This window comes from Galeopterus variegatus, unplaced genomic scaffold, assembly GCF_000696425.1.
Source record: "Galeopterus variegatus unplaced genomic scaffold, G_variegatus-3.0.2 Scaffold3460, whole genome shotgun sequence".
Lineage (NCBI taxonomy): Eukaryota > Metazoa > Chordata > Mammalia > Dermoptera > Cynocephalidae > Galeopterus > Galeopterus variegatus.
Genome location: NW_007729571.1, coordinates 78097 through 102263, shown reverse-complemented (window position 1 = coordinate 102263; position 24167 = coordinate 78097). Strand labels below are relative to the sequence as shown.

The 24167-nt window shown below is 37.2% G+C and overlaps 1 protein-coding gene across 3 annotated transcripts in view; it reads left to right on the top strand.

Annotated features, from left to right (window-relative positions):
• The window catches only part of LOC103600780 (zinc finger protein 160-like), a 33639-nt gene extending 10820 nt beyond the window's left edge, over positions 1 to 22819 (top strand). For 2 of the 3 annotated variants that reach the window (XM_008585113.1, XM_008585112.1), the window contains exon 4: positions 20038 to 22819. In XM_008585113.1, the coding sequence (XP_008583335.1) occupies positions 20038 to 21839 (1802 nt within the window). In that variant the 3' untranslated portion in view covers positions 21840 to 22819. The remainder of the gene's footprint in view (positions 1 to 20037) is intronic. The other variant, XM_008585114.1, reaches the window with a different exon arrangement.
• Positions 22820 to 24167: the final 1348 nt, after the last annotated feature.

Genomic DNA, 24167 nt, shown 5'->3' with positions numbered 1-24167 from the left:
GATTTTAATTATTTGAGTCTTTTCTATTTTTTCTTAGTTAATCTGGGCAACGGTTTATCAATTTTTTTGATCTTTCAGAGTTTTAACTCTTAGTTTCATGATTTTTTCTTCTGCTTTTCTGTTCTCTATTTTGTCTGTCCCCTAATGGTTAATCATTTTTTTCTGTCTGCTACCTTTGTATTTAGTTTGTTTTTCTTTTTCTACTTCATTGAGGTATAAAGTTAGGTTATTAACTTGTGATCTTTGTTCTTAATGTAAGCATAGATAACTATAAATATCTCAACACTGTTTTGCCTCATTTCCTAAATTTTGTTATGGTGTATTTTTTTTACTTTGTCTCAAGATATTTTCTAATTTCCCTTGTGGTTTCTTCTTTGACCCATAGGGGTTTTTTGTGTTTTTATTTTGTTTTGTTTTTGGTTGCTGGCCTGTATGGGGATCTGAACCTGCACCTTGGTGTGAATCATTGGTTTTTTAAGGGTATGTTTTAAATGTGTTTGTATTTGTGGATTTTCTAGTTTTTCTTCTGTTAATTTCTAGGTTTGTTCTATTATGATGGGAATCAATACATTGTACAATGTATTTCAGTCTTTTTAAATTTTTAAAATTTTGTTTTGTGTCATAACCTGAGGTTGTTTCATGAGTACTTTAGAAAAATTTGTATTCTGAGGTTTTTAGATATTGTGTTCTTTGTAAGTCTGTTATATCCAATTGTTCTATGGTGGTGTTTGAGCCCCCTCTTTCCTTATTCTTCTATGTGGTTATTCTATTCATTTTTGAAAGTAGGGTATTGGAGTATACTACTGTATTGTGGAGCTGTCTGTTTCTCCCTTGAATTTTGTCAGTGTTTCCTTTATTATTGTGTCTTCTTAATTAATTGATCCTTTTATTATTTTATAGTAACCTTCTTTGTCTCTTAAAAACAGTTTTTGACTTAAAGTCTGTTCTGTCTGATTAGTATAGCAACCTCTGTTCTCTGTTGCCATTTGCATGGAATATTTTTTTCCATCCTTTCAGTTTCAGCCTATGTGTGTCCTAAGAGCTAAGGGGAGTCTCTTATGGACAGGATTTAGTTGCATCTTGTTTTCCTCTGATTGTGGAGTTAAACCATTTACATTTAAAGCAATTACTGATAGGGAAGGCCTTATTATTGCCATTTTGGTACATATTATCTGTAGATTTTATAATATCCTGTAGATTTCTTTTGTCCCTCATTTCTCTCTTACTACGCTCTTTTCTATTTCGTTGATTTTTTTTGTATTGACATGCTTTGATTCCCATCTCATTTTTCTTTTCGAGTATGTTCTGTGTATATTTTCTTTGTGATTACCATCGCACTTACATAAGCATCATAAAGTCATAACATTCTGTTTTAAACTAACAGCTTAATTCCAATCACCTAGAAAAGCTACTTTACAACTCCACTCTCACTTTGTTACTGATGTCAGAAATTACTGTATATACATTGTGTTCCCACTATAATGCATTTATAATGGTTTTTTTATGCTTTTGTCTTTAAAATGCTAGGGAAGAATTTGAAGTTAAGTTACAAGTGAAAAGTACAATAATACATGTTTCTGTATTTATCCATTTATTTATTTTGAATGGGGAACTTTATATTTTCATATGGGTTTGAGTTACTACCTAGGGACCTTTCATTTGTTCTTGAAGCATTCCCTTTAGCATTAGTTGTTGGGCAGGTCTAGAGTCCTAATGAACTCCCTCAGCTCTTCATTATTTAGGACAGTCTAAGTTTTTCCTTTATTTTTGCAGGAGAATTTTGCCAAATATAGTACTCTTAGCTGACAGATTTTTGTTCGCTTCTGTCTCTTACCTCTTAGGAAAAATAAGAGTTTTTTTGTTAAGTCTAAGTTTTTCCTTTATTTTTGCAGGAGAATTTTGCCAAATATAGTACTCTTGGCTGACAGATTTTTGTTCGCTTCTGTCTCTTACCTCTTAGGAAAAATAAGAGTTTTTTTGTTGTTGTTTCTTTTTATTTTAGTACTTTGAACATATCATCCCACTGCCTTCTAGCCTACAAGTCTTCTGCTGAAAAATGGACATTGTCTCACAGTTTCCTTTGTATATGACACATCTCTTTTCTTTTGTTGCTTTCAAGATTCTTTGTCTTTGAGTTTCTTGCTTGTTTGTTTTTTGTCTTTGGGTTTTGATAATTTGTTTATGAAAATGTGTATGTGTGCATGTCATTGGGTTAATTTTAGCTGAAGTGGTCGAGCTTCATTAATTTATATATTTATTTCTTAAAATTGGGGACATTTTGGACATTATTTCTTCAAATGAGCTTTCTGATCTTCTATCCTGTCTTTATGCACCTCCCATAGTGTGTATATTGTTCCTCTTGATGGCATCTCAAAAGTCTATTAGGCTTTGTTTGCCTTTATTCATTATTTTTTCTTTTTGTTCTTTAGAGTTGATACTTTTTGGTAACCTGTCTTCAAATTTACTTATTCTTTCTTCCTTATTTATTCCGCTGTTGAAACCCCTAGTGGATTTTTTTTTTTCCTTTTTGTCTTTTTTCGTGACCGGTAACGGGATCGCAACCCTCGGTGTCGCGCCCGCACCGCGCTCAACCAGTGAGCAGACCAGTCTCTATATGGGATCCGAACCCTCAGTGGGAGCGCCGCAGGCTCCCAAGCGCCGCACTCTACCAAGTGCGCCACTGGGCCGGCCCCCTAGTGGATTTTTAATTACTGTATTTTAGCTCCAGAATTTCTGTTTGCATTTTTTAAATAATTTCTCTCTTTTTTGATATCTACCTTTAGTTCATGTATCATTTCCTGATTTCATTTAGTTGTCTATCTCCATTATGTTTTAGCTCATTAAGCAACTTAGAACAGTTGCTTTAAGTATTTGTCACGTTATTTAGAGGGCTGCATTTCTTTAGATCAGTTTCTGGAGTTTTGTTTTGAGTTTTATTTGGCCATACTTCTGTGTCTTTTTGTAGGCCATGAAATTTTTGGTATAGATTTGGGCATTGGTAAAAAAAAACAACCACCTCTCCTAGTTTTTTTGCACTAGCTTCGTGCAGGGGAAGACTTTCACTAATTAGCCTGTTGTAAGGGATCTAGGAGCTCTCACTTCTATTTCTGGGGTGTGTCTTCGTAGCATTGTGCATGAACTGTTACTGATGTATGCCCACCTGCTTTTAAATGGCTTATTTTTCCTGAGAGGCTCATCTCTGCTTTTTCTCAGAAGCTTTCAGTTTTAGTCTTATTTCTTAGCTCGTATCTGTCTCAACCCTGCACATAATCCTCCTGGCTTCTGCAGACCCTCTGCTGCTCTAAAGTGTCACCTCACCCCCTGATGTTTTCAAGCAATCATGATAATTTAAAGTATGCCACTGTTCTTTTTTTTTTTTTTTTAAAGATGACCGCTAAGGGGATCTTAACCCTTGACTTGGTGTTGTCAGCACCATGCTCTCCTAAGTGAGACACGGGCCAGCCCGACCACTGTTCTTTTGACAACTAAGTCAGGCAAGACAGATTCTAAACCCTCTCTCATACTCCAAACATGGCAGAACCATGGATTCAAGTTTCACCCTTTTCTTGAGTGCCTAAGAGCCATGCATTGGCTTTGGCTTTGTATTGGATGGGTGGGGCATAGTCAAGAATATTGGCACAAATTTTCTACCCTTTTTTGGTTCAGATTTTTTTCTTTAGGAATTTGTTTGGGTGCTGCAGCTTTGGAACTGGCTTCTAGAATTCTCCCCTAAGGTATTTTTGGAACTTGCACAAGGGTACTACAAAAAGTTCATGGAAAAATAGAATTAAAAGATAATACAAATCTTTCCATGAACTTTTTGAAGTATGCTTGTATTTGTTAACTTCATTGGCTTTGGTGTCTTCACGAGGGGATTGAGGGCCTAGGCTTTCCTAGTTTTCCATTGTGCTAACATCACTCCTCATGTCTTTTTTTTATGCCAGCGAAAGTTTTAAGAGGTCCATTGATATGATTTCGACTAATTATATCNTGCACATCATTTGATGATATATGTGGGGGGTTGTTTCTGTCCTCCATTCCATTGGTCTACGTGTCTGTCTTTATTGATAGTACAATAATGTTTTGATATTGGCAGCATTATAATAAGTTTTGAAATCAGTGCAGTTTTAGACTCCCACTTTTTTTTTTTCCAAGTTCTGCTATTTAGGCTGTCATGCAATTTCATATTAATTTTAGGATGAAAACTATTTCTGCAAAAGTTGCCATTGGTAATTTGCTAGGGATTTCACTGAATCTGTAGATTTATTTGGGTATTATTGACATCTTGTTATTAAGTCTTTCAATCCACGAACAAGGCATGTTTTTGCATTTATTTGTGTCTTCTCTAATTTCTTTCAGCAATATTTTGTAGTTTTCTGTGTACAAATCTTTCCCTCCTTGTTAAGGTTATTTCCAAGTATTTAATTCTTTTTAATACTGTTATAAATTGAATTGTTTTCTTAATTTTTGTTGTTTATATCACTTATATTTTCTGCCAAATTTCTGAAGTTCTGGAAATTGCATTCTTTAGTTTCATACACGAAGACTGTTTTGTTTCCCGTCTGTATTTTCATCTGAATTTCCTGTAATGTTCACCTGGTCCCTGTTAACCCACTGCCTGGTGCTGTCCTGTTGTTCTCTGGCTCTTACTTGCTGCTTATGTTGCTGGTGACCTCCTCCAGGGGTCTCCACGCCACTGCCAGGATGTTTCCACACTTTGCTGCTACTAATAGTGCCCTTCAGTATAAGCCATTCTCCACTGTGGGTCATTTACTTATTTTCTCCATAAGATTGCTTGTGTTCTCCTGGTGATATTTATGTAGTCAAATTTGTTAGTTTTGGATAAGTGCCCATTAATTTGTATTCATTCGTACTCACTACAGTGTCTGCTAATATGTATAGTAATAGTGACCCTGACATTATGTCCCTGTTTAAAATTTTGTCAGGTAAATTTTATAATATTTTACATTGTATGAGCTTAGCAGAGTTAAAATATACCACATTATTCCTCTTGTTTGAATTTGGATTGAATTGATTACAATGAGTATTTCAACTCACTTTCTGTCCTTTGTTCCTCTACCCACAGCCACCAGCAGCTACCATTCTGCTTTTCATTGTATAATACTGACTATTTTAGATCCCTCATATATAAGTAGAATGATACGGTATTGGTCTTATTATGACTGTTTCACTCAGCATAGTGTCTTCCAGGTTCATCCGTGTTGTAGCATATAAAGGTATTTCTGTATTTTTTAGGGATGAATAATATTGCATTGTATATATCTACCACATTTTGTTTATCCATTTATCTGTTGGTGGACACCTGGAGTGCTTCCACCTCTTGGCTGTTTTAAATGTTGCTATGAACATGGGTTTGCAAATACCACTTCAAGATCCTGTCTTCAGTTCTTTCGGATATATACCCAGAGGTGGAATTGTTGGCTTATATGGTAATTTAATTTTGAATTATTTGAGGGAGCATGATACACATTGAATATCCCTTACCTGAAATGCTTGGGACGAAAAGTGTTTCACATTTTGGATTTTTTCGGTTTTGGGAATATTTACATTTTATATATACTAGTTGAGCACCCTTAATCCTGAAATTCAAAATCTGAAATGCTTCAATGAGTATTTCCTGTGAGCATCATTTCAGCACTCAGAAAGTTTCGGATATTGGAGCATTTTGGATTTTGGATTTTCATATTAGGGATTCTCAGCCTTTGCTTTTTTTCAGTAGTACCCCATTTTATTTTCCCATCAACAGGGCACAGAAGTCTCCCATTTCTCCACATCCTCACCAACACTTGGTATTTTCTGCTTTTTTGACAGTAAATATCCTAGGGAGTGTGAGGTGATATTTCGCTGTGTTATTTACATTTCCCTAATTATTACTGATATTTTGCATTTTTCATTGTTAGTCATTTGTATATCATCTCTGGAAAAATGTATTTTCAGTTTCTTCTCGGATTTTTTAATCAGGTTATTGCTTTTGTGAGTTGCAGGGTTTCTTTATACATGGGTACTTCAAAAAGTTTGTGGAAAAATGGAATTAAGAGATAATATGAATCCTTTCATGAACTTTTTGAAGACCCGTCCAATATTGTAGTTATTAACCTCTTATCAGAGATATGGTGTGCAAATATTTTCTCCCATTTTGTAGGGGTTTTTTTCACTCTGGTGATTGTTCCTTTTTTAAAAATTATTTTTAAAGTTTTTATTGACACTTAATTGTATATATTTATGGAGAATATTGTGATGATTTGATATATGTATATATGACACGTAATAATCTATTTAGAGTAATTAGCGTATTTATCACCTAAGACATTTATCATTTCTTTGTGTTGAGAACATTCAAAATCTACTCATCGAGCTATTTTGAAATATACGATGTATTTTTTGTTAACTGTAGTCACCCTAGTGTGCAATGGAACACTAAGTCCTGGTGACTGTTTCTTTCTTTTTTTTTTTTTTTTTTTTTTAAAGATGACCGGTAAGGGGATCTCAACCCTTGGCTTGTTGTTGTCAGCACCACGCTCACCTAAGTGAGACACGGGCCAGCCCGACCACTGTTCTTTTGACAACTAAGTCAGGCAAGACAGATTCTAAACCCTCTCTCATACTCCAACCATGGCAGAACCATGGATTCAAGTTTCACCCTTTTCTTGAGTGCCTAAGAGCCATGCATTGGCTTTGGCTTTGTATTGGATGGGTGGGGCATAGTCAAGAATATTGGCACAAATTTTCTACCCTTTTTTGGTTCAGGTTTTTTTTCTTTAGGAATTTGTTTGGGTGCTGCAGCTTTGGAACTGGCTTCTAGAATTCTCCCCTAAGGTATTTTTGGAACTTGCACAAGGGTACTACAAAAAGTTCATGGAAAAATAGAATTAAAAGATAATACAAATCTTTCCATGAACTTTTTGAAGTATGCTTGTATTTGTTAACTTCATTGGCTTTGGTGTCTTCACGAGGGGATTGAGGGCCTAGGCTTTCCTAGTCTTCCATTGTGCTAACATCACTCCTCATGTCTTTTTTTTTATGCCAGCGAAAGTTTTAAGAGGTCCATTGATATGATTTCGACTAATTATATCAGCCAGCAAAAAAGACAGTTATTATTTTTATGTAACAAACAAGGTGGTGTAGGCTTAAAATTTTAATATGCCAAAATTGTTGTTTCTTTTTAAAAAACATTAAATAACTGATATTCTAGGAGTGATTTTTTTAAAAAAATTTCACTGTTATGATCGAATTAGTCTTAGGAACAGCCTCTTGCTAGCTTTGCTTCCCCAAACATATCTCTGCCCACTCAGGGGATTATCATTCCACACCTGTGGTCTCCCCACGTTACTGTACTGTCAGTAAGTTTCCACTATATCTGTGTATGTGTGGACAGAATGGGCTCTTGCTAGCTTTGCTTCCCCAAACATATCTCTGCCCACTCAGGGGATTATCATTCCACACCCGTGGTCTCCCCACGTTACTGTACTGTCAGTAAGTTTTCACTATATCTGTGTATGTGTGGACAGAATGGGCTCACCCATCTTTTCTTCATGGCCATACCCAGGTTTTTGCTTCCATGTTCTCCTAAAAGCATTCATGCATGTATTTCCTGGGATTTACATGTAGTATTTTTTTGAATGTGTACATGGAAATAGAACTCAGGTGTCGTTCAATATGATGAATTTTCCAGCAAATATCGTAGGAGGTATAAACCTGTTTTTTCCCCACATCATCACACTGCTTCCCTTTTATATCTTTTCTGATTTCTTTTACCCACACCTGTAATATAATTCCCATATTTAAGAATGGATCACTGTTATGCTGCTTGCTAAATCAGTTTCTCTTTTCGTCCAAGGTCAGACTTTTAACTGTCCTAGTACAGTATATTCCCACAGATTTACAAACACAAACTCTGCTCCATCACTCCCTGCCCTCCACTCTTGCCTTTCCTCTGTTATGACCTTTCCTCACATGGTACCTTGATTGGGATTCACTATACTGTTACTTCCTAGCGTATTTTGTACTCATGAACAACTCCTCTCTGCCCTGCAACACACCCACATCTTCAACAAGCAATGACTCAGTACCAGTATTCATGAGGATGCCTGAGCAACACTGTCAGCCACACTGATCAGCTCTTGTATGTCTCTTGAAGCATTTCTTCCTATGCTCCTTGTATTTTCTGTGACATGTTATTAGCTTTACTTCCTGGGTGAATAGCCATGCTTAAGAATGTGCTGTCGAAGCTTGCAGGCCCAGAATCAAATCCTATTTCTTTCACTTACTTTCCATGTAAAATGGGCTTAGAGACATAAATGCTGTGGGCCTGTTGTCCTGATTCAAGAAGTTATAATTTACCTCCATGTTTTTTTAAAAAATTGATTCTTTTAGATGGCTTGGACTACTGCAAGTTCTATAGTAAAGACTGAAAAGTTCATTTGTTGAATAAGATTTATCAACTTTCTGTCATATTTATCATGAGACAGTTCTTTGCCTGTCTTAGTCTACTCATCTTGCCATAATAAATACCATAGACTGGGAGGCTTAATCTGGAGGATGGAAAGTCCAAGATCAAGATGCCAGCCAAATCACTTTTGGGTGAGATTCCTCTTCTTGGTTTACTCCAGCCATTTTCTTGCTGTGTATGGACATGTCAGAAAGAGTGAGAAAAAGCAGGCCCTCTGGTGTCTCTTCTTTAATGCACTAGTCCTATTCATGAGTGCTCCATCCTGAAGACCTAATTATCTTATAAAAGCCTCACCTCCAGTAGCATCCCATAGGGGAATAGGACCTTAGCATATGAACTTTGGCTGACACAAACATTCAGACCATAGCAGCCTACTTTATACTTTATGGTTTCTATTTATCAGTTTGTTCCAAACAGTGCTATTTTTGACATTAGTTAATACATTTTCCATGCACAAACTCTGTTACATATATTTTGTGGCCAATGAAGTAGATAATTAAATGGTGATGCATATATAGGGAATTTCTCTATTGACTGGCTGTTACATGACTGCAGGCCTAAAATCATAATTGTAATTTCTGACTTCATTCTTCAACTCTTATTCTTTAAAATGCTGTGTATTTACCTGCCCTGATCCACATTAGAAGTCAGTGATCTTAACATACATTCCACTCAACAAAATAAAGGCTGTATGTAACAAGCCCACAGCTAACATCATACTGAACAGTGAGAAGTTGATCACTGAGATTAGACGCGTGGTGAACATGCCCACTCTCATCACTTGTACACAATATAGTATTAGAAGTTCTTGCCATAGCAATTAGAAAAAGAGTTAAAAGGCATTCAAATACGAAATAAAGTAGTGAAATTGTTGTGTTTGCTGATGACATGATCTCACAGATCATCTTAAATAGAAAATCCTAAGGATTCCACCAAAAAAACTAGAACTAATAAACTAGTAGGTAAAGTTGCAGGCTACAGAATTAATACACATAAATTGCTAGCATTTCTGTACAGTAACAATGAACTATCCAAAGAACAAGTAAAAAAAAATTTTATTTACAATATTTACAAAAATAATAAAATACTAACAAATTTAGAGAGGTGAAATATCTGTACACTGAAAAGTATAAAACACTGATATAAGATATTGATGAATATACAAATAATGGAAAGTTGTTTCATGTTTAAGGATTGAAAGAATTGATATTGTTAAAATATCCATACTACTGAAAGGTGTCCATGGATTCAGTGCAATCCCTTCCAAAATTCCAATGTCATTTGTTACAGAAATAGAAAAAAAATCCTAAAGTTCATACGAAACCGCCAAAAAACCTGAATAGCCAAGGCAATCTTGGACAAAAAGAAAGTTGGGGGCATCACACTATGTCAGTTATAGCTGTGTTACAAAGCTGTAGTGATTAATACAGCATGGTACTGCCTTAAAAATAGGCACATTGCTCAGTGGAACAGAATAGAAAGATCAGAAGTGAACCCATTACTCTGCAGTCAATTGATTTTTGACAAAAGTGCCAAGAACACAATAGGTAAAGGACAGTCTCTTTAATAAATAGTACCGGGGAAACTAGATATCCACATGTAGAAGAATATAAAATTGGACCCTCATCTCACACCACATACAAAATTACCTTAACAATGATTTAAAATTTAAACATGAGACCTATAACTGTAAAACTACTAGAAAACAGGGGAAAACTGCATGACATTGAGGTGGGCATTGATATTTTTGGATTTGACTTCAAAACTCAAGCAAAAAAAGCAAAAATAGACAAATGGGAGTATATCAAACTAAAGAACTTGTGCACAGAAAGGGAAACAGCAGTATAAAGGCAGTACCTATGGACTGGGAGAAAATATTTGCAAGCCATACATCTGATTGGAGATGCAGTTACTAGGCAAGTGTACTTTCAAGAGCATCTAACCAAAATTGCTGCAGTCCTGAAGAATGTATAGTGATAAACCTTGTCACAAAAATATGTGCATACATGCAAAAAAACATAGGTCTTGAAAAGCATGAGATGTGTGAAGGAATTTCTTGTGTGGTTATTTTAGGAAGTCTTTGAGATAGTTCTTATCTCAGACATGCAAGAATTAGCTTTCCTCCTTTGTGTTTTCCCAGCTCCAATTTGGAAGGAATTTCTTGTGTGGTTATTTTAGGAAGTCTTTGAGATAGTTCTTATCTCAGACATGCACGAATTAGCTTTCCTCCTTTGTGTTTTCCCAGCTCCAATTTGGTTTGGTCTGACAAGAGTGATTTCATCCTGTTATCTGCAACTTTCTTATTTTCTCCTTTTGATTAAGATCTTTTTCCAAAAGCATTACTGATCAGTTAGCCTGTAGTCAGGTTTTGAGTGTCCCTTGGTACCGGGGTGGACCTGTCCCAGTTATTTGGTCTTGTCCCATGTTGGATGGAGGTGATCAATAGCTGAAAGTCAGTGGCAAGACACTTTTAGCCACATTTGAGCCAACAAGAAGGCCAGTAGGAGAAACTTTCAAATTTAGTCTGTAAAGAGTTTATTATTGTTAGGTTTGATTTTGTCTGTTCCATAGGTGTTGGCTATCATCTCAAGGCTCTAGGTCAACATCACTCTGCTAGGAGTTGTTCTTTTGCAGAGATTTGTTAGACAATAGGTACACATCTTACAAAAGAAAATACGAAATAGAAAGAACAGCAGTGTGACAACTCCAGTTTACACTATAGTTTTAAGCCATGAACCATGTAGTATTAGCAGTAGCACAGACACTGTCATGCTCAGCTAATATATAATCAAGAGCAATTGTGTCATCTAAAACTACTCTGGCAAGAAAAGCTAATTAATGAGTGCTGCTGTGCAGCAATAGACTTTGCAGTAGATTCTGCAAGATTACTAAAGGTGATGGATAGATTTCAAACAGTTGATTTATCATATCAAACTCCACCCCAGGGAAGATTTCTTCAGATGATAGAAGCAGCTTAGCAAGAGTTAACATCATCAGGGAGTCGTGAAGGGTTATTTTGCCTGGTTCTGTGATGTAGCATGAGCGGGGTACCCAATGGTTACTACAGTGATCAGTTTCAGATCTATTATGTATTGACAATAGAGTGACCAAATATCTCAACCCAGATTGACCTCCTGTTACCCAGCATTCAGAGGTCCATGCAGAGGTGTTCCACCCACAAAAGTAAATATACCTGATAGGAACACAGGAAGTTCTTCCATCTTTGATTTTTCTATATAGTATAGAATTATTAAACTGGGGGTGAGTTTTGTTACCGTGTGTTGTTAGTAGCGTCTTCTCTTTAAACTGATCCCAACTCTTTCTACATATGTTAGGGAGTCCTATTGAATGGTTTAGGAGGGATGATCCATTGCATATTACTGGGGCCCAATTGAGATCCCACTGGTTTTAGAAGGTGAGTCAGGGAACAGGAGTTAAGGTTAAATAAGGAAGCTTAACCCTATAGGAGAGTCCAGTGGTACAGGTGGTTGTATAGGTGGTTGGATTTGGGATGTTATTGAAATTTACTAACGGTAGAGCTAAGAGGTCGGTAAAATCATGGACAGATAGGGGGTTTTGGTGACAGATCCAACAACCGTAAGATTTTCCCCTGTGTTGATGAACTGTGAAATGTGGACAAAAGCTTTGTCCTTTAAGGGAAAAGAGGAAAAAGTAAAGTAAAGTTAGAAATGAGGAAAGGGTATACAGGCCTGATCCAGACATCTTGGGAAAAGCTGACTACTCAGATGTTGTCTGCTTCAAATCCTAGAAATATTTAGCTTTAATTAATTAACAGGAGTGCAGGTCCACTAAGAGCTGATGGGTTTTTTTTGATGAGATACCTGTGTCCAGGAATCTGTTCCTTTAAGCTTAGTTGCACAAGGGTTGCTTAATAGGACCTGATATGGGCCTTTCCAGAGAGAAGCTGGAGGAAGTCCTTTTCTAAAAGTCTTACCCAGTAGAGAAAGTCTCATAAGTTATGGTGTTTTAGGTCTTTGCCTGGAGATTGTTGTTGCTTTGCCTCCCATGGATTTGTCACCCTTTTTCCCCTGGGTGATGGAGCCGCCAAAGATTACTCAAAGCCCATCTCTTCTGAGCAGTGAGAAGCCCCCAAAAGGGGTTAATCTCCCAGAACCCTCAAGATAGAGGCATTCCTTCCATTTGGGAAATTAACCACAAATTGGGGTTTTCTTCCTGCATTTATTCTCCAGACCAGGAAGTTACAGGAAGAGAACATAGGTGGGGTTTTTGCTAAGTATAGTTTAACAAGTTTAACAATAGGCATTCCCTGATGCAATTTTCAAGAAGTTAAGTTGATCCACCAACAAAAGCTTGATCTTAGCAAATATTCTCTTACAGCAATTTCCCGGAATTTTTACATATCAGTCAGTAACCTGTCTGTCTTTGAGCCAGCAACCTTGCTGTGTTACAGTTCTTTATCTTACAACAGAGACTATAGCCTGGGGAAAACTTCCTTTGCAAGGTCAATATATGAAACTGCAAGGCTTTGGAAAACCAGGACCTGTGAGAAGTACATTTGCTTTATGCATACTCCACAGATTGTTTTAGCAGAGTATAATTTTTATCCATAGCCTTGATTTTGCCTTTACCATATTGAAACGCCTCACCTCTTATTAATTTTGGTTCAAAGAAATTTGGGGCCAAATGCATGGGGTGTTCAGTAATTATCTCTAATGGTGAGAGCTTATGTAATACAGAGGGAGTGGCCCTTAAGTTCAGAAGCAGTATAGGTAAGGCTTTGGCCACAGCCAAGTGTAATGTTTCCATAAACATTGCCAGTACCATTGGTGCATTCAGCTAGTCCAGATGACTGGGGATGATAAGCACAATGAAAGTGTTGCGAGATTGGCCCGACAGTACACACTTGTTTTATAACTTGTCCAGCAAGATGGGTTCCTTAGTTGTTGGAGAGCTCAAGAGGGCTACCCCAGGTGAGGATTATCTTCTCTAACAGGACTTTAACCATTACTGAGGTGGTAGCTTGTCTGCAGGGGAATTTGCTTCAACCCAATGGGAGAACATACAGACTGTGACTAAAACATACTTGGGTCCATGTGGAGGAGGTAGCTGGATAAAATCGATCGGGCAAACCTTGAATGGCCCATTAAGTAGGTTAAAATGGCTAGGGGCTGTGTGTACTGGCTTTCCAGGATTGAACTTAGGACAGATGGGGCAGGCCAGATAAGCACTTTTAGGCAGCTTTCTTTTCTTTTCTTTTCTTTTCTTTTCTTTTCTTTTCTTTTCTTTTCTTTCTCTTTTCTTTCTCTTTTCTTTCTCTTTTCTTTCTCTTCTCTTCTCTTCTCTTCTCTTCTCTTCTCTTTTCTTTTCTTTTCTTTCTTTTCTTTTCTTTCTTCCTCTCCCCTCCCCTCCCCTCCCCTCCCCTCTCCTCATTTTGTAGCCCAGTGACTTAAGTCATGTATAACAGAAATTTTATGGAGTCTGGCAGGCAGGCTTTTTATTTGGCCCAAACCAGAGTCCCTCTTGTCACTAAACCAGCAGCCACATTTCTCTGAATTTGGTTTTCAGCTCCTGGTGCCCAATGTTATGTATCTTTAGTAATTGTTTTAAGGTCATCTTTTGGAAACTTCTCTAGCTTGGCCATGACAGAGATTTGACCAGTAGGAACTTTAAGAGCAACATTCTTTGCTGCATTATAGACAAGACAGTTTCCTCTAGCTTCTTATAGTCTGGTTTCAGGCTGGGGCCTTGGATAATATTTAGAGCAGCAGATAGTATTGCATCTAATAGTTCTTTTACATAAGACCCATTCTTTATTTTGCTTCCAGTGGAAGTGAAGAAACATCTCTGCTTCCACAACATTCCAAAATCATGAGTAACTCCAAAAGCAAACCTACTGTTCGTATTAATGGTTTTTCTTTCAGCAAGGAGATAGGCTCAAATGAGGGCAAGTAGCTCTGCCTGCTGGGCTGAAGTGGCTAAAGGCAAAGGAGCTGCTTCCTCAATCTCAAAGGAGGTAGCGGCGACATCTGTACAAAACTTAGCAGTGTCATTTTTTAAATATGAACCATCTGCAAACCAGGACAACTCAGCATTGCCCAGGGAGTATCTTGCAGATCTTCCCGAGGAGGTAAAAGGTGGTCTCTCAGAGTTAGGCAGTCATGTGGCATCTCTTCTGAAGGAGAGGACAGGAGAGTTGCAGGATTAAGGTCTGCAGTGAGAGAATGATGTAAGGAGCAGAAAGTGGGAGAACTTCATAGGAAGTCAGCTGGCAGAAAGATGCCAAGTGTGATGAGAACTTAAGAGAGCTTCCACAGCATGAGACACAGATATAGTTAGGGAGATCCCATGACTATCTCCTCAGTTGCTTTGACTAACAGGGCTGCAGCAGGGACTGCTTTTATGCAGGGAGGGAATGTACAGATGACAGGATCCAGTTGTTGACTATAGTATCCTGGAGGATGGTGTTGGCCTCCATGCCTTTGGGTAAGACCCCTTAAAACATTGCCTTTCTTTTCATATACAAAGAGGAAAAGAGGGAGTTTGTAATTAGAATGACCTAGAGCAGGAGAATTTGTCATTTTCTCTTATAGTCTGTTAAAAACTAGCTCTGATTCTGTTCAGATAATAGTCAGGTTTGGTAACTTTATGTAAAGCATATAGGGATTGAGCCAGGAGAGAAAAGTTAGAGACCTAGTTATGATGGTAGGACCTTTAAGGGCAGCCATTCAAAGTTGGCATTTAGTTTTTGGCCTATGAAATTGCAAAAATGCCTTGAATCAGATCTGGGACTAAATGTAATCCATTTTCTGAAATTAAATGGCCTAAATATTTTACCTGGGTTTTTACTAGCTGCAGTGTTTCTTCAGAGACTGTGATCTTTAGCAGCCAGTTGCTGTAGTAAGGTGGAACCTAGAGGAAAAACCACATCCTCCAAGTCTGCCTTTAATATTTGAGAAAAACAGGAAGGATTTTCATTAAATCTCTGGGGCATTACTGTCCAGGTGAATTGTTGGCATACCCAGGTGGAGGCAAAAAGATATTGGCTGGCTTGATCCACTGGAACACTGAAGAATGCACTCCCACAGGTCAACGAGTTTGAAAAACCTGCTGTCACTGGCTACTGAATGCAATAAACTGGGGGGTTTGGAACCACTGAATACTGTGGAACAACAATATGGATGTCCTATACAAACCTCCACCCGTGGTTTGTTTTTTGTTTAGGTAGAATTGGGGTATTACAGGGGCTAATACACAAAATAATGAGACCCTGTCTTCTATATTTTTCATAATAGATTTAGTAACTTGTAATGCCATCTGGGTTAGTGGATATTGTTTAATATTAGGCAGGTGTTTTGATGGATCAATCTGGATTTTAATAGGAAGTGCACTATGAATTTTGCCAATGTCAGTAGAAGATTTTACTCACAAAGAGACAGGTTTTTGATTTAGCAGTGAAAAGGTGGCATTATTTTTGTTCTCTGAACAGGGAACAACATAGCGTATGAGAGAATGTGTGATCACATTTCACAAGGGGGAGTCCAAGGTCCAGTCAGCAAGATTTGGTTTGTTGAATTCTGAAATGATCTCCCCCTTTTGGGAAAAAGAAATTCCAGCATGAGATTTTTCTAGAAAATCAGCCCAAGGAGGTAGACAGGGACAGCATTAAGCAAAAACAGGTGGGTGTCCTGGAGAGGGCCAAAGTGGAAAGGAATGGGCCGTGAAACAAAAAACGACATAATAGCTTATTTGAAACTCCCATTTGTATTTTTTATTACTCAGAGGGGCTGATTGAATCTGATGGGGTTAAAGACCCATAGTGTTGCTCCAGTATCTATGAGCACAGTTAAGACCTCATTACCAATTTAATAGGTGTTTCACCCAGATGATTAAGTGGAAGAACTGGGGGAAAGCCCCTCTAAGCCCTTAGAGCCCCCCCTTTTTTTTCTTATGGCAATCTCTTTTCTATTGGCCTGTTTTGTTATAGTACTGGCAGAGCACAGGAAGTTTCTGTTTCCCATTTTGTCTGGGAGCCTCCATCTGTTGTAACTGGAGATTATAAATGGTGGTTTTGTTTTTATTAGTATCTTCAAGGGTGTGAGCAAGTTGATTTACCAAATTAACTAGATCAAAAGCGTACATAGTTTTTCATTCCATGCGGGATCTTTTGACAAGCCAGGAAAGTTCTCAAGAAAGGCCATTCTAGAATTTTCTTTAAATACAACCTGGAGCTGGTTTTAATTGTGAATTGGTTCATTAGGTTCTTGGGGACAGGTCTGGATTTTATTGCAGTGTAAAGATTTAGGGAACGCCTCAAGAATAGCTTTGTGGAGTTCTGTTGCCATGTCTTGGGCCCTGTAAAGGTTCTTGGGATTGTTTGCCCACATCCTAAGGATTCTTCCAACGATCCTTGGCCCTCCAGTGTTGGCCCTGCCTTTGATGACAAGCATGTGAAATAACTAGTGTAGTTCAAAAAACTGGGCTGATAAACCTGAATTACTCTGTTGAATTCATCAGCAAATTGGTGAGAGTCTTTCATGACCTTATAGAATTCATTAGCAATGGCTCTAAGGTCAGCCTTGCTCCAAGGAACAAGAGATTTGGGGCTTAGCAGAATCAGTAAGCTTCACTTTAGTTTTTGAATTTTTAATTTTTTTTTTCTTCTTTTATGAGTTTCACTTTAAAGGGACATGTTTTATCAGGGCCAGGTTCAGGGGTAGAGAGAGCTGAGGTAGGTAGAGGGAAAGGTAATTTAGCCTGACAAGAACAGAGAAGAGGAGCAGAGGAAAGAGAAGGGGAAGCCTCCTCTGTAGAGGAAAGAATCTGGACATCGAAGACCTTTTTGTCTAATCTTAACTCTTTGTCTCGGCTAGTATCTTGAAGTGAGGCAATTTTTGAATCCTGAATGCACTTAAAAATTGAAGTACACATCCCCGAATGATTGTTTAATTTTAGGACCTCAGTCTTCTAATTTAGCCCTAAGAAAGACAACTTTGGGGAACTCATTAATCTCTGAAGATTAAAAAACAAAAAATTTTATAAGCCCTGAACTTTTGAAAGATGTTCAGAAACGTTAAAAAGAAGCAGCCAACCAACAAAGGAAAGTATATGTATACACATATGCAAGCAACTGAAGAGAAAACTGAAACCAAAAGAGTACTCGCCAAGACCAGGAAGACTTGTCTTTGTACGAGAAAGGATTTGCCGAAAAAGATGCAAGGTGATTTATTAAGGCAGCATTAAGCAAACCAAATTCAGAAGAAAGTTAGCAGGAAGCTGCTACCAAAGGGTGGGGGAAGGGGGCGGTCGGGGGCAGGGAGCTCAGTCTGGGAGAAGATATGCCTGGGCAAAAAAGGGTGATCGTGGAAGCAGAAAGCACAGAGGGTTCAATTGTGGTACCTAACCTGATTCCAAGAGTCACCAATTTCCTCCTAAGGTAATCTTACTTCAGAGCCACTTCTGACACCAGAGTATGTCAACATTTAAAAAAAAAAAAGAAATATCTTCTAATAAAATGAATTTATTCAGGAGGAAGCAGAGAGGATAATAACTGGGATGCAAAGCTATGGCAAGCCACAGGCAAACCTGAAGAGGGAATGGTAAGGAGAAGCTTTTACAGGCAAAAAAAGTTCACATAAGCTGCTTGGAAGCAGTTTATTGCCTTTAGAGGCTCAATGCTGGAACTGGCATCAGTCCATGGATGGAGATGCCATTATTAGGCAAATGTTCCTTTGAGAGCATTTTACCAAAATTGCTGCAGTCCTAAAGAATGCCCAGTGATAAACCTTGTCGTAGAAATATGCATATACATGCGAAACACATGTCATGAAAAACATGAGTGAAGGAATTTCTCGTGTGGTTATTTTAGAAAGTCTTTGAGATAGTTCTTAGACTTGCAAGCATTAGCTCTCCTTCATGCTTTTTCTGTTCCAGTTTGTTGGGGTCTGACAGTGATTTATTTTGGTATCTGCAACATTCACAGTATACAGAATGGAATACTATTAAGCCTTACAAAAGAAGGAACTTCTGTCATTTGCAATAACACGGATAAACCTGGAGGACATTTACTAAGTGAAATAAGCCAGGCACAGAAATGGAAGTACTGCATGTTCTCACTTAGATGTGGAACCTAAAGCAATTGAACTTCTAAAAGCAGAGAATAGAATGGTGGTTACCAGAGTCTGGGGTGTTGATGGAATAGGGCAATGTGGATTAATGGGTACAAAGTTTCAGTTAAACAGGTGGAGTGTATGTGATGAGTATTTGAGGTGATGGGTATGTTAATAAGCTTGAGTTTATCATTTCACATTGTATGCAAATTTCATGGTCTTACTTTGTTCCCCTTAAATACATACAGTTATAATTTGTCAATATGCAATAAAATAAAACATTTCAGTTCAGTATAGTATGCTGGTTCTGAAAAAGAAGTCCTTTTTCTTAAGAAGGAATTTTTTACAATTTCAAAGACTATAACTTTTTATAAATGTGCTTAGTAATTATTTGCCTATTTTATCATGGGTTACTAAAATGTTTTATTAATTATTTTCATTATGATTTATGATAGTTTTTCAGAATGTATTATGCAATATAACTGTCACACACAACTTGTTAATATTTCAGGTTTTCAGGAAAATACTGTTTTATGATACTATTTCATTAAATACTTTTTTGGGCCGAGCCCGTACAACTTGTTAATATTTCAGGTTTTCAGGAAAATACTGTTTTATGATACTATTTCATTAAATCCTTTTTTGGGCCGAGCCCGTGGCGCACTTGGGAGAGTGCGGCGCAGCAGCGCTCCCCCCGCGGGTTTGGATCCTATATAGGTATGACCGGTGCGCTCACAGTGCTCACTGGCTGAGCGTGGTGCGGCCGGTCTCAAAAAGGACAAAATAAATAAATAAATAAATAATAAGTCCTTTTTCATTTTCCTGGTGCTATTGTTTTGCAATTCAAAATTGCTACTTGTTTAGATTATGTATGATATAAGTTTGCCGTAGGTTATTTACCATTACAGTATGTCATATTGTGCTGTAGGCTTTTGTATGTATATAAATAATGCTTTACATATGTATAATATAATATTTTTTCTCTTCAATTATGAGACTGCAATATTTTGGGGTTTTTTTTTTTTTTTTTGCCGGTTGGTGTGTGCCGTGGAGTCACGATGGAAAAATACTTCTGCTTTACATATGTATAATATAATATTTTTTCTCTTCAATTATGAGACTGCAATATTTTGGGGGTTTTTTTTTTTTTTGCCGGTTGGTGTGTGCCGTGGAGTCACGATGGAAAAATACTTCCTTTTTAAGGCTAGTGTAGGTTTGCACAATGTGTATATTTTGGCCATAGGCTGTTTGAAACTAGGCTTCCCTAAAATTAATATCAATTACATGTAATTACTTTGTCTTTATTAAAGAATCCTGTTCCTTTTTTATGTTCCTCAAAATTGAATTAAACAGATCTGAAGTTCTTTAAGTCTTTTCAGCAGAAGTATTATTTTTGGTGTAGTATTAAGTTTTTCAGTGTGAAATATTTGTTTAATATTTGTAATTAATTGGGAACATCTGATACTTTATATCTTGTAGATATCTCCCCTAAATGTGTGATCAAGGAATTATTACCAAAAGGGAACAGCAATACAAGAAAAGTAATCCAAACAGTGATGCTGGAAAGACATGAAAATCATGACATTGAAGACTTTTCATTGGGGGAATTCCAGAAAAAAATACATGACTTTGAGTGTCAGTGGAGATATTATGAAATGCATTACAAACCAGTGTCTAGAACCCAGACAGAAAATCTCACTGGTAGAAGAGATCAACATAATAGAAGGGATGTAGGAAACAAACCTATTAAAAATCAGATTGGATTAAGCTTTCAGTCACATCTGGCTGAAGTGCATCCATTTCAAGCTGAAGGGAAAATTTATGAATGTAATCAAGTTGAGAAGTCTGTCAACAATGCTTCTTCAGTTTCAGCACTTCAGAGAATTCCTTATAGTGTTAAAACACACATTTCTAAATGTGGGAATGATTTTATCTATTCTTCATTTTTCACACAAGGACAAAAATCACACAGTAGAGAAAAACCTTACAAATGTAGTGAATGTGGCAAGGTCTTCAGTTACGAGTCACACCTTGCAAGTCATTGGAGAATTCATTCTGGAGAAAAACCTTACCAGTGTAATGAGTGTGGCAAGGTTTTCCGCCAAAATTCATATCTTACACTTCATCGGAGAATTCATACTGGAGAGAAACCTTACAAATGTACTGAATGTGGCAAGGTCTTCAGTTACAAGTCATCTCTAACAAATCACTGGAGAATTCATACTGGAGAGAAACCTTACAGGTGTAATGAGTGTGGCAAAGTCTTCAGCCAAAATTCATACCTTAAACTTCATCGGAGAATTCATACCGGAGAGAAACCTTATACATGTAATGAATGTGGCAAGATGTTCAATCAGATTTCACACCTTGCAAGACATCGGAGAACTCATACTGGAGAGAGACCTTACAAGTGTAGTGTGTGCAGTAAAGCATTTGGTGAGCGTTCAAGCCTCACCACCCATCAGGTAATCCATAACGTTGAGAAACCTTATGCATGTAATGAATGTGGCAAGGTCTTCAGTCACAAGTTATCCTTAGCAAATCATTGGAGAATTCATACAGGAGAGAAACCTTACAAGTGTAGTGAATGTAGGAAGGTGTTCAATCAATATTCACACCTTGTAAAACACCGGAGAATTCATACTGGAGAGAGACCTTACAAATGTAATGAGTGTGGCAAAGCCTTTAGTGTGCGTTCAAGCCTAACTACCCATCAGGTAATCCATACTGGAGAAAAACCTTACAAGTGCAATGAGTGTGGCAAGGTATTTAGTTATAGGGCAGATCTTGGAAGTCATCGGAGAATTCATACTGGAGAGAAGCCTTACAAATGTAATGAATGTAGCAAGGTGTTCAGTAAATATTCATACCTTGCACAACATAAAAGAATTCATACTGGAGAAAAACCTTACATGTGTAATGAGTGTGGCAAAACCTTTAGTGGACTTTCAAACCTAATTACCCATAAGGCAATTCATACTGGAGAAAAACCTTACAAATGTAATGTGTGTGGCAAGGTCTTCAGCCAGAATTCACACCTTGCAAGTCATCACAGAATCCATACTGGAGAGAAACCTTTCAAATGTAATAAATGTGGCAAGGTCTTCAGTCAAAGTTCAAACCTTTCAAGACATCAACGAATTCACAGTAGAGGGAAACTTTACAAATGTAATGAATGTGGCAAGGTCTTCAGTCACAGTTCACTCCTTGCACAACATCGGAGAAATCATTCTTTAGAGAATCCTTACAAGTTCAGTAACTGGCAAACCTCAAAAGTTTAAGCATTAATCAACATCAGGGAGTCCATACTAAATAAAAATCATATAAATGTAGTGCACATGGCAGAGGCTTTATCCAGGTCTCATAACTCACTGGACATCAAAGTATACACCTTTGGTGAAACCACACAAATGTAATGTGCATGCTGAGATTATTACCCAATCATCAAAACTGTAGAACATCAGAGGATTCATAGGAGGAATAAGTCAGTCTCTAGTCCTTCAAAATTAACCTTTGATATTACATAGTAAAGAAGAATTAAAAGTTAAAATATGTTGAAACTCGTGATATATATCAAAGGTGCAAGGACATGTGGAAATGGTCATTTTCTGGTTATAAAATATTTGAGATTTTCTTAAAAGGCTACTTTTATGACTCTGAACCTGAATATCTTATTGATATGCTTTCTTTACAGGCCTTTGATTGTAGTCTCTGGGGAAGAATCAATAGGGTGACAGGGCCCACTTCATTAGGTGAGGAGCATTCCTATCCAAGTTCCTGGAAGAAGAAGGAAATTAAAAATTTAATTTCTTCTGAAATTAACTATTTTCTGAATTAAAAAGCATGGAGGATGGGCAGAGAATAACATTAAAACTGATGTTAGTCACCATACTTACTGTTTTAAGGGTGCCTGTATCTTTCAGAATGGCACTGTGGGTTATAGGAAGGAAAAGCTCCACAAACTGTGAAATAGAGCAGGCCAAGACCTTACTAGTAATGTGTTATTAGGGACTGATTATGTGGTAGAAATAATGCAGGGGAAATGGTGGCCACTTTCTCTATTGAATGGCATTGTTGGAAAATTTGTCTTATTTTTGAAATTAAAGAGAAAATCGGGGTGGAGAGTTTAATCAAAAAAACCAGAAGAGCATTTTCTTGAGTAGGATTCATGTTTTAACTGGTGGTGTTACATTTTGTTTTTTATTTATAATGCATCAGAGGTCTAATGTTTTAACTAATAAAATTTAATGTTTTTCCTAAATGTGAGTGAATCACTTTCTTTTTACCAACATAGTTTTTTCTCACCTAAGTAGTATACTCCATTAACCGACAATAACAGTTCATTAGGCATTTAAGGCTGAAGGATCTAGAACAATTTTGTTTTGGTGCAATCAAACAACACACGGTTTTTGGGAACATATAATCATACTTTGCACTTGAGTTGTTCTCTACACACTCTGCCCCAGGCTACTTATGCGAGTATAATGAAAATCCCACAAGCAGTGCAATTTCAGACTCTTAAACCCTAAATCCTTCATTGCGCTTGATGAATATGCACTGTATTTTTATATTTCTGCATGCCTCTTTTTTGTGTGCCAAACAAGACCAATGGCATGCATCTTCATTTACTAGAAGTGAAAATGCAGATATAGTAAGAATATGAAAATATTGTAAAAGTGAAGAGTAAGGATAGAAATTACACAGTCTCTGGTGTGATCGGTGAAATAATTTGAAAAGGTTAGTTTCCATAAACTTTACTAAAGACAACATGCAGAATGGACATTTTGTTTTCTTTTGATAGATAAACTATATTCACCCTACAACATATCAGGTAATTGGAACTTGTGACCACTCCACTGGAACTGGATTAAACTCCACGTAAAGGTTGGTTTGGTTTCTGAGAATGATGACATGTTATGCAAATGTTCATTACATAATCAGGCCTCCTGGGGAAAGCAGGGTAGACTTTTCAAGCTGGTCCAAAAATGGAGAGAACAGAGAGGTAACTGCCTATAACTGTTAAAAGGGTGGGGGTGGGGTGACGGTACTCACATGCGGTTTGAATTTCCAGCTGATGCCAAAGGAGGGAGCACTCAGTTACTATCAGTTTGCCCAGATGGGCAGACTAGGAAGAGGGAGTGTAAACGGTGTTAGAAGTAACACATCCCAAGTGGAGTCTGACTCTTTAGTGCAACACTGATTTACTCTTGAAACTCCTGACATCTTGTTTAGGAAAGATGCCAGTTTTATTCATGCGTAAGGTATTTTTACACTAATTCAAGGAAAATTAATGTGTGCATAATTATATAATAAACAACTATGATTGAGTAATTTACTAGAAAGGCGTTTTCCCAAAGGCTGTAGAAATGTAATTTTCAGATTATGGTATTGTGCAATATATTCCATGGTTCATTTTCAACTGTATCAATTTTGCTTTTCTTTGATAAGCTATTTGCCTATGTTTTTTTCTTTTTTCCCCCAGTTATTCCTTCTATATACTGTAAGGAAGATTCCATTTCTTCCCTGTGTTCCTCCAGTGAAAAATTTAGAGGAAACATAAATGGGGGTGTTGTTTGGAGACAAAATTTTGTGACATAAAAATATACGTT